A 12,035-nucleotide genomic window follows, 5' to 3' on the forward strand; every position below is an offset into this window, starting at 1 on the left:
CGATAAAAATAGATATAGGGAAATAAAGATAGGTTTCATTCTTCTTCGAGGAGATATAGTGTTTTGTGGGTGTAATAAATGTTAATGGCGGTTTCGAAACAATTCTTGAAAGGGAAGTTCTCGTGTATGGGTATTCTATCGATCGTACAGACAAAAATATACCGCTGATTTACGTAACGACGTATCATAAATTTTTCACACAGAAAGTTTTCATGTTACTTTGTAACGTAAATGCGGCACGCGACCGCGGAGTGGATTGCACGATAAAAATTTGACTCTGACATACAATGTTGCTTGACAACGAGCAACCTAGTCGTGAACCAATTCATTCTTCTGAACATTTTTCTGAACAATGTTTGCTTACGATATTTATTTTATATTTCAAAAGTATTTATAATTTAACTTTCATTTCGACAATCAATAACTTTTCACTGTCTACTTGCACATCATTTGTACACAAAATACATACATTTATCGGGTTGTTTACGTAAAATTACTATTCGATTCGATGCAACCATAGAAAATGTGAGGTTAGGTCGAGCAATGGCTCGAAATGCCATGGAGCTCAACACCAAAGGAACGACAAAGGCTGAATTCTCTTGCGACTGGTCGATCGAGCAACACCTCCATTAAGAATAGCACAGGATGGATTTAAATATACGTGGGGCTTTCGTCGAGGCGCAGCACCTGACTGTAACTCGCGAGTGCACACTCGACCACGGGGGAAAATAGCCTAATCTCTTTAGGCAAACGTGTGCACAGGCACAGGCGACTATCGCCAAATATTGACACGTCACGTTAATGCTTCTCGTATGACCGCTGGAACAGGGTTTCCACGGGAAACATTTATATATCTTTTCCTGCTCTCCCTTATCTTTCACTCCAATCTCTGAAATCTTAAAGATCTTGGATCCAGATCGTTATCGCTGCTTGATTTTTTTCAAATAATATTTTTCGAACGTTGATAACATTCCTTAGGGAAAGGCAAAGATTTCATTTTACTTGATTGTTTAACTTTTCATTTTGGAGACTTTTCATTGCCACTGGCAAATAATTCTTAATACTAGTAAAGTTTCTCACTACAATAAAATTTTTCATTAACAATATTTCTCTTTGTTTAATCTTAATCTATTAATATTGTCAATTAATCCTTGAAAGATTAGGTTATGTGAAATTCTTTGATAATACGAGTATACAATACTTTAAAACAAATTGTTATATAAAACATAGAAAGATATATTAAAGAGTTATTAGTCTTTGATTTTTGATTACATAGCAATATATCTCATTTAAACGTTTCCATGCCCGAAGTGTTCAACAATTTAAAATAGTACCTACAAGGCCGCAACCAACTGGAACAACCCTGTCTAATCGCCTTTGCAGCCTGAGGAAGACCGCCTTAACACTGATACTTTTCCTCAATCACTCTGCTTTTATCCAGTGCATTGTCATCGATCGTCTTCATCGCGAAAATACGATTTCTTTCATGATAATTCTGTAAACTGTCAAATATTTATTAAAATTATTATAGATAATACGAGCTGATAGTATTTTTAAAAATTTGAATTTGAAATGTTTAAACATTTATTCGTCTATTTAAATTTATATATTTTTTCAATTATTTTTATTATTTTCTAACAACTGAATAAATAACATGGTTTTTGTTGAAGACATATTTGTTGAAGACATCATTAAAATGTTATATTTCATATTTTTAATATCTTCTGAAAAAAAAAAAGAAAAAGAGTTTGCATAATCATCGTAATTCTTTTTCTTACATTATACACAAATGTTATAAACTTTAAGACAAAAAGATAAAAAAACATATAATTTTCTGGAAATTTTTTACCAAAAATAAATAGCCCTTTTCTCTCACTTAACTATTTTCAAGTTGTGTGTTCAAGAAATTTAAAATTAATATTCCTAGAATTAATAAACACGTATTTATTACTATACATATATTGCGAAAGGGTTGAAACTCATAGGGAAAACCATAAGAGGGATACGAAAGTCACGAGAGGTCGCGGCACAAGTAATATTCCAAGCTATCGACCACGAGTAGTTAACCACAACGACCTTGACCCTGGTCGTCAATGATCGAACCTCGTATGTTCTCACAAGAGGAGGCTGATTTTTTTTTTTATCGGTATGATAGCAATTCTACGGGGGAAATTCCATTGCCGTCGACGGAAATCCGATGTATACCGTCTCTCACGTGTTCAGTTACGAGAAATTTTCAATGATCGCGCGAAATTCAGCGCGTGAAATCACGCCATAACGAAATGGTCGTCTCGAAATTCAATCATTCGATCACGTCGCCACGTGGAACGAAAAGGAGGCGCGTGCCACTGTAACCGATGATGTTTCGTGTCTCGATTCCGGTTGATCAGTGTCGCATTTGCCACGGGAAAGATTACTGTTGGTTATGTCGATTTTGTTTGCATTGATGATCAGCGCCGTCTCGTGTTGGTTACTTTTCATACCAATCGGTTTGACGCTTGGGGGCGCGCAGACGAGACATAGAACGATTAGAAGTGAGTAATACTTGCTTGACAAATTAGTTATGGTTTTGAATAACGAAGTGATTATTGGAAATTTAGACGAAAGAGTGTTTTCTTTTGTACGAATATATATCTACGTGATTAAAGATTGTGTTAGTTAAATGTAGATTATCAATGTGTATATTTTATCGGTTTTTGGAACATAATAACAATTGTAAATTATAAATACGAAGAAAGTGGGGTTAATTATTCGAAGACTTCGATCGAAAAGTGATATCACATTCAAATTTTTTCAAAATTTTTCAATCTAATATATTTATAATATAAAAATTTCTTTTTCCAATTCAATTCAACATTCAATCTTTTTCTAATTGTTATAAACCATTTTTAATAATTGAGGAAACTTTTGTATTATAAATTGTATTATCTATACGCATAATAGTGAATTCAAATGAATAAGTGCATTAAAAAATTGTAATAGTTGAAAATAATATAATCTTGAAACATAATTAAATAATCGAAACAATGGAAGACTCGATACTATACGTTCCTGAAATATTTTGAATAGCTTGTCATCGTAAATCAAGTAAGTACTACTGTATATGCCACCGTTGTGAATAATTGAAAAGTATTGATTGAATTTCTATCGTGAATAGTAAACTTGAATCGAGCAAATTTTCTTATTACTTCAAACATTTAACATTTGTCATGTTAAATTATCAAATGATTTTTCGTTGTTTTTAGTTGTTAAATTAACTTTTATATTTTTTATCGATTTTTCATGCAATTGTCAAAAATCATAATTGACTTCTTCAAATTTGCGTGTCGAATAAATTGATCGAATTATCTGTAATAGGTTCTTTGAAGAAATTTCATGTTCGTGCATCCAATTATTATTATCGATTGCATGAAACAATGATAAACGAGTCGTATATTATATATCGATTCATAAAACTAAAGTAATATATCAATTGAAAAATTCAAATCTTAAAATTTCTTAAAAATCATTTTTAATTTAATATTAAAACTAAACTTTTCAAAAATAATTAGGCAAAATGAAGTTGACTAATAATTTAATTTGATTTATCCAATTCAGTTAATGCGTTGTATATTACAAATTAATAAATTAAATTAATATATTATTCCAGAATGATAAAATGATAAAATTATTGTAATCTTCTAGTTTATAAATAAATTATTATTATCGACTTATATTTTTATCATCCAAGAAAAAAATATTTCGATAATTTACTTGTTATACTATTATACTTCTAAAACTAATTCTTTACTATTACTAATTCTTTATCCAACGAATTACAACGAATACCGTACCGAATTCAAACATTCTCAAAAGTTTCACTCGTAACATACAATCAGCCTCCTTTCTCATTCTTCAAATCTTAAAAAACCGTCCATTAACGCCCAATCCTAATTTCACTAAAATTCTAGATTCTTCGATCGTCCAAAATTACCCTTCGACTAATGACGATAATCACCGACGTCTGTCGGTCGCGTGATCGAGGGTGCGCGGCCTCGAGATTCTAGGAAGCCGCGAGCTTTCCAACAACGCGTCCAATCCGCGCGTATCTGGCAAAATTCATCGGCGTTTCCGGGGACTGCCGACCCCCATAGCCGTTTTCGACCGTAGCTGATCGATCGATGGAACAGGTCGTGGAACACTATCGTCAGTGTACACGACGCTTGACCGTCGCGTGATATCGATTCGACGATGCCAGTCCCTGGCATTCGTCGGAGGAGGCGTTTCGTTTCTTTACTACGTTATGTGAATGAAAAATACGGCGCGCGTTGCACGCATCGTGCTTAAAATAGAATTTCACCCCAAGAGATGGATGTCTCGGGCTCGCGATTAGCCTCCATGCGGATCAACCTTTTTTCCAACGATGTCGATAATACGGGAATTGCGTGAGTAACGTTTGATCGAATGGGATGGAACACGATTTTTCGTGTTTTTAGTTTTGAATATTGAAAGTGAATCGAAGGATCTCGTGTATTTAAGTAATCTTTGTGGATTTGTAAAATTGATATTGATATTGAATAGAAAAGAAAAGAGATAGTAGAGTAGATTGACTTGGGCAAAATTTATTTAATCATTGAAGTTGCTTCGATAAAGTATTTCAATAATTTATTATTTGAATAAAACCTATAAATATTGTTCAAGCATTTTAATAATAAATTTGTTTCTAAATTTCATTATACTTTTTGGATTGATTAATATGGATTCAATATTTCTATTCAATAAAGAATTTTGGAATTTACTTTTATTATTATAATTATTAATAATTTATTAATTCGATGAATGATATTCCAAGAAATTATTTATCTTCTCGAAATAATTCAATTTCGAGTGGACAAACCTTGAGTATCAATAACCAATAATCAATGTTCAAATTTATCAAGTAATCACGATATTGAAAACGGGACTTTAATGTCGCAGTAAAATCCCGTTTCATGCGATAATTGTAATGTTGTTGCGGTGTGATTATGACGAAACGAACTAATCCGCAGAGTGTGCCGGTTGGGAAATTCGATAACGTTAATAAAGGTTATATTAGGAACGCGAATTGTATCGTAAAGGGAGCGTTATGAATGATAAATGTGGGCGTTTGCGCGAGAGAACGTGAAAAGGTCATTATCCTCGCGTGCGGAACGCTTTCATTAAAAGGCATTCGCGCGATTCATTCGGATCACGTGTTGCAATATATTGTCACAATCTTTGAATTCCCATAATAATCGAAATAAGTAGCATTAATGATTCAAGATATGACAAAGTAGATTCACGAATTCCATAAATTGTGACTTTAATATTGTTTCATTAAATGAATTACTGATCACTTAAGAAGATTTACGTAAGAACTTAAATTCTAATCCAAATTTATTGTTCAAATACTTAAATTAATTATCATTTGTACAAATATAATTCAAAAAGCATTTATTTTATCTAATCCGAACCGAAGGTATTCAAGTACGTTCTACAATAAAATTTCAATCAACTATCACACACATTTGAAGAAACACTTTGCCAAAATAATATACGACTATATTTCACGCCACTTCATCAACACCTATTCAGGATTTTAAATTCTACTCGTCGTTCCATCAACATTCAAAAAAAAAAAAAAATTCTAAACTTTAAGACCGTCCAACAATCCTGACATCTACAAAAACCCGTGATATTGACACGGCCGTTAACATCAGCAGCGACATCTATTCAACGCACAAACGACGCAAGGACACGTACCGTTAAACCGTTCTCTCCACGATCGTCTCTAAAAGAAACATATTATCCGAAAAAGAGCGAAAAACGAGAAAGGAGAGAGAGAGAGAGACCGAGGATAATAGGCAAACGAAACGATACAAGACCCATTGAGGCTCATCAGCGCACACTGAACTTGACATCACCACCACCAATCATACTCGAAGCCCATCTTCACACGGAAGCGTCTCGAGTAAGGTGCAGTCGTAAATATCGAAGGAACCCGTTGTGGTCAGGCTCGTTAATCATCATCACCAGCATCGAGTTATTCGCGTTTATGTGTATCCGTGTCGTGGGTGTCGTTTTACGAGTTATGCACATCCTCGTGCTCCACCCTGCTCTCTCTCCCTCCCTCTCTCTCTCTCTCTTTCTCTCTCTCGTCCCGTCTCTGTTGCTCAAGGCGGACGATAATGCCGCGTACGGTTCGATAGCGGGCGTCGCGACGCCCGGCAGTCTGCCACCGTCGTTCCATTCCATCCTTCGTTTCGTTCGGCGTCGGGCAACTACACACACACACATGCGCGCACACATATAGGCGCACAGGTACAGGCGCACATCCACGTGCATCGAGGCGAGTACACGTACATCACGCACACACGGTGGCGCATGTTTTCGGTCGCAAGAAAGCATGGTCGCTCTTAGATGGGCATAGGCGCCGCCTTGCAGAAATTCGCCCGGTTCGTTAACCCTTTGCGAGGAGAATGATAAATCGATGGGGGCTTGCGCCACTTTTCCGTTCTTTCCGCACTGTTTGCGACGACTTTATGCGCTCTGTTCTCGGTTATAGGGAGGGAAATGAAGGGATTACTTATCGTGTAGGGATTTTTATGCGAGATGCATCTTAGGATTGATTGGAATCTTGTCTTTTTTATTTATCGTCGGGAATGAATTAAAGTTAAAGAGTGATTGGTTTTCGATGATAAAACAAATTTCGAATAAAATTGGAAAAATTAGTACGTGTCGAATTTTTGAATGATTAATTATTTATTAATAAATTATGTTCTATATTGTAATTTGGAAGAATGGTGAAACCATAACAAAATTTTGCGTGAAAAACAATTTATTCTTCCATTTTCCAATATTAAATTTTCGAGAAAACAGAGATCGTATAAAATAGAAGAACGTTGTCGTTCGAACAATCTCAATTCAATTTAATCTGTTCTTAAATTGTCACCTCGAAAAATCAATTAGAAATGTTCAATTTTCATTGAGAAGATTTTAGTGGAATTAATCGGAGGTCAAAGAGGGATTTCTTTTCGTCCAACAAAAGGAGTACGCCAATGGATCAAAGATACAGCAGGCATGCGTTTGGCGGAACGGGCCGCTTTTAGCCGAGAATATGGCTGTACCAGCACCGCTATTAATTTACCAGACGATTTGCCCCGATTAATGTCCACGGGAGCGTTCCGCGCGCAAAATCCTCCGATTGTTCCACAACTGGCGCGGAGAGAAAACGGTCGTCTTTCCGCGTCGTCTCTTTTCCACGTCTCGTTACGCAATTAAAAAAGTGTTCCTCCGCTGAGCAAACCGATTCACGGACCGTTTTAGAAGCGTTCGCGTTCGTGTTGTTTACGTTTTGTTGGTCCCGTTCCACGCGGCTCCTCAATGGCCCCGTTGATTCGTCACTGAACTCCCCCTCCCCTCCCCCAGTCAATTAGCGAACGAGCCTTTAGAATTCGAATTGGAATTTTTAAGTAGCTCGTTTCTTCGTCTCTTTGTATTTTTGCCCTTCCTCTTCGTTCCTTTTTCTTTCTTTTTTTTTTTTGTTGAATTGTGCATGAAGTTGTCGAAGAAGTTGGTTGAAAGCTCTTCGTACTTTTTGAAGTTGGAAAGAGATAGAATTAATTTATAACGATCTATCTCTTCGTTTATCTTACACGATAGAAGAAAATTGTGATTGTGAAAATTTTCGACGAACAATTTCACAATACGTTTCGTTATAAGTTTTTTCTCTTCTATGAATTTTAATCTTTCGAGTCGTGAAGCTTTCTATAATTATATATATACACACATGAAATGATATTAAGTTTTATAGAAGTAAAATCTAAAATTGAATAACCTAACCTAGATCCTTATGAATCGCTTAGAATCCAATTGGATTAAAGAACTTTTCAAACCTTACCTTTGCAAAATCTTTCGAGAAATTCAATATATAGAATCAGTACTTACAATAGTTTAAAATGATTTCATTCTTAATTGCATTAAGTTAGTTGTATTACCACTGTGAGGTTCGCAGGCTAAGCTATTAGCTACGTGGCGCCAATTGTCGACCTTCTACATCGTACATTTAATATCTATAACATAGTTAGTTCAACTATATTCCATTTTCACGATATTATCTTATATGTATGTCTCTTTTATAGAATAAATTATTACTTTCCTACTTTTATTTTATCCAAATGTAAGATTATTATGCTCTCTTATCTCAAGTTATCTTTACTGTCGTTATCATTTTCATATTTCTATTTTATTTCTTTTTTTTATTATACTTATACCATTATACAATAACTTATCATCTTTTTTTTCACATACTATAGCTAAAGTATCTAAAATATCTTTTTTTCGAAAAAGATCACAAAGTCAGAACACTATGTTTCCAATAAACTACGACGTCTTGGATGATCCATTACTCGTTTACTTATTATAAACTATTATAAAACATTCGATTTACCCTCACTCTTTCGTCTCGAACGAGCCGGTTTCGCCACTTGAACAGCAATAAAGTTCAATAGCGTATTTCCACTCTTTATCCCTCTGAATAATGTTAAGTGCCGTTCGAGAAGCGTTCATCCTCGAGGCGAGAGAATGGTAAAGAGACAGGAACAGAGAGAGAAAGAGAGACAGAGAGAGAGGAGAGGAACCGATCGAACGGAAGAAGCAAGAGATAAGGAAAGAATAGGAAAAAGAGGCGGCAAGCTAACCCACTCGAAGTAGCGTGCCGGTATCGATCGACTCTTCACGGTCGACGCTCGTTATCGGTGTTTCCATGCTTTTCCTCGTTTCCTTCAACCTTATCCTCGATCCCTCCTTTGCCAAACTCGTCATATCCTCTTCTCGTATTTTTACCTCAACTCCATTCCCCTCGTAAACAGTGAACTGAATTTTGTTCGAAACTATTTTACTACACGAAAAATTGTCATGCGTTGTAACGATAGTAGAATTCCTTTTCGAAAATGATTCTTTCGTCTATCTTGATTTTTTTTTTTTTTACCTTTCGTTTGTTTTCCTTAACTGAGACCTGTTAATATCCTTTTATCTCAGTCAATCGGTAACAGGTTATTCCCCGATGGATGACAGTAGTTCACTGTATTAATGAAAGTATCTTCTTTCAACGAGTGACCGTCAGAGGGCAGGGGAAGCGGTTCGTTTGGGGAATTGAAAGTTCTGACAGGTAGACTGATGGGTTTTCCCCCTCTCCCCCCCTCCCTCGTTGAATGTTTTCTCGTTGCAGAGGTAAATGAAAAATCGTTATACAACGTTGCAGATGATATCGTACAAAATGGTTCAGTTTGATCGATTCGGGAATCGGTGGATGATGATTGTGTCACGAGTTGGGATTGCTTTTATTTTTTACAGCAGATTTGTAAAAATTTTTGTACTATTATATAATATTCTCTTCAATAATTCTTCATATTGTTCATGATATTTCCTTTTCATAGTTTTCATAGTATTCACCAGTTAGAATTTCCTTTCTAACTGTTACCACGATTCTTAGATATTGATGAAAAACTCTTCTCTTCGAAATCTAAACGAATTTTAAGAAAGGAAGTGGAATTTAAATTCTAGAATCATCCCAAAGATATATTAACATTCTGTGTGTAGATGCATTGGTTTGTAAATCAATTCCGCGTTATGGCTGTGCTTTATGGAGTGTTGGAAAATGTTTAACGAGCAACGCGTTTCGATTTTACAGTGTCTGGCACGACAAACAAGAAAGAGGAAGAGACGGCGGTGGCTACTGTTGGCGTCACAGAGGAGAGCGCTAGTGTCCTGGGCACGAGATCCAGGACAGGAAGCGATCCTGGTGGAGGTATAGATTTGTTGGCAGCGTTACAGCTGCACAACACAACACGACTGGGTGTTACACAGGTGCCAGGACTGGTTAGATTAAAACCAGCCTATTATCTTCAGGGTAAGTGTCATGCTTTATACCAATTGTTTTACCATTTTCAAAAAACTCACTTGAATTGGTATTACTTAAAAATTGTCTAAACAAGCCACCTATTTTATAAATTAACCATGATTTCTTATTAATTTTTTAATAAAGTCGATCTAATGTATTTTCTTTAACAAAATATCTTGATATATCTTTTTTAGAAGAAAAACATTTTCATTTGATAATGGACAATCAAATTTAATTTAACTCTTGATAGCTAATAAACTTTTTATTTTTCTCTAAGTTTTCAAAATATAATTTTCAGATTAATTTCTTAATAAAATATCATAATAAGCAGATTTTTAAAATCATCAAATTCATCATTTATACGTTCAAGAATATTCTAATCTTAAAAATTATTTTTAATTATTCATCTCAATCTCTGAAAACCTAAATTTAAATCAAAAAAATTCGACAGCTCGTATCAACAATGCTCGAAAGAATAATTCAAAACGAGGGTGAAAAAAGACGTAAATCATTTCATGCTATTTACGTTGGGGTATGGCGTGCAGATTGTACGAGGCGCAGTAAATTTCACGAATAGCGTAGGAACCGAAACCTGTTTCTGCAAGGGGTTCTCTTAACCTGGATATATTCCTGTTTGCATATCAGAGGATCGTTTCGAACTGGCAGCTATCATCCTCTGGCGTTTTGAGACTGGATCGCCGGCTATAAAATCGATTATTCCTCTTTCGTGTTACTTCCTCTATTTTTTGCATTCGTAATTAGATGTCTAAATAAATTTTCCTTTATATTCGCATTCATTCTTCATTTTCTAGTCAAACTTGGAATCATATTTTGAAAAGATTGGAATTGCAATGCGACAAAAATGATGTCGAATAAAAAAAGTGATGATTAATTATCAGGAATATAAGATCGTTAACATTTCACGTTTAATTAAATAATCCTTCCTTATGAAGATTATTATTAAAATTTAGATGTTAAGATTTAATAAATCAATTTTATTCCAATTTATATCTATATATTTAAAATTAAAGCTTATTTCATCAATAATATTATTTATTATATTATATATCGATGGATAATTTAATGTAGAACTTTTACAAATTACATATATTAATCAACGAAGATTTATAAAATACCTTCAAACATAATTAGAAATACTAAAAATGCTATAAATTCGAAATAAGCACAGTGTTTGATCGAATGGATTTATTCAATAAGAATTCATAAACTTTATCCTTCTCTTTAAACTTTTATTCACCAATAAAAAATTGTTTTCTTCAATGGTTTTCGGAGAAAATCATTTTAATTATTTGTAGTAGATCAGTGCAAAAGAGTGATGAACCGAAAAAAAAAAAAAAAAACAATTGATCAGTTGAACCGTTACATAACAACTGATTAATCGATATTATGAAAGGTCAGTTTCATAGCTGCGTTGTCTCCATTGGCAAACCTCTGAAGGGAATTCCCTCGTGGTCTACGAGTATCGATTGTCCTTTCGAATTTCGAGCGAATTGACCCGGTATTTTCGCGGCATTTTCATTTTCTTCATTATAATATCGATCAACAATTTTCTTAATTTATAAGATACGTGCACGAAATCGCTGTATAATATCTTATAATAAAAATTATTCTTTTAGTTTGATGAGTGAATAAACGAGCGAAAAAAGTAAAATTTTCTCCTTTTTTAATAGCAAAACGTAGAATACATCGTATACGATTCCAAAAATATAACATATTAAAATATTAAATCTTAAAATTAACTCTTTTTGTAGATAAAACGATCTCTCTCTTAAAATAATGAACTTTTTCCAAATAAGAACAAGAGAGAAAATCTTAATCGTATATTTCCATTATTTTGTATCATCTTTTCATCAGTTTGAATGAATTTTTCAAAGAAAATCGTTCTCGATATTTTTATAAAATCGAATAAAATCATTATACAACATCTATATATAGCAAACGAATGATGTATTCCTTTTTTTTTTCACGAATTCTCGACCCCAAAGAAACTTGCACATAGACGTGGTTAAAAGCGTGGGCGACGCGACAGTGCAACGTTCGCCAAAAGCGGGGGTGGTTGGCCCAAGGGCGTCAGCAGGGGTTTCCCCGAAAGAAATTTCAATTACCAGTCGGAACT

At 34.4% G+C, this 12,035-nt stretch overlaps 1 protein-coding gene and 1 long non-coding RNA gene across 4 annotated transcripts in view; one reads left to right on the top strand and one right to left on the bottom strand.

Annotated features, from left to right (window-relative positions):
• LOC100869964 (protein kinase C-binding protein NELL1) overlaps positions 1 to 12,035 on the top strand; it is a 77,531-nt gene that overhangs the window by 40,885 nt on the left and 24,611 nt on the right. For 2 of the 3 annotated variants that reach the window (XM_086902942.1, XM_086902943.1), the window contains one exon: positions 9,689 to 9,907. In XM_086902942.1, coding sequence (XP_086759068.1) covers positions 9,689 to 9,907 — 219 coding nt within the window. Of the gene's footprint in view, positions 1 to 2,959; positions 3,088 to 9,688; positions 9,908 to 12,035 lie in introns of those variants that run through there. The other variant, XM_086902944.1, reaches the window with a different exon arrangement.
• LOC147658364 (uncharacterized) lies at positions 1,213 to 2,430 on the bottom strand. Its single transcript, XR_015290655.1, has 2 exons — positions 1,882 to 2,430; positions 1,213 to 1,502 (listed from the first exon to the last, which is right to left on the bottom strand). It is a non-coding gene; the product is annotated as an uncharacterized LOC147658364 (long non-coding RNA).

This window comes from Apis florea, unplaced genomic scaffold (assembly GCF_048593485.1).
Source record: "Apis florea isolate Af1SG1 unplaced genomic scaffold, ASM4859348v1 contig_2274_pilon, whole genome shotgun sequence".
In the NCBI taxonomy this organism is placed as follows: Eukaryota; Metazoa; Arthropoda; class Insecta; order Hymenoptera; family Apidae; genus Apis; species Apis florea.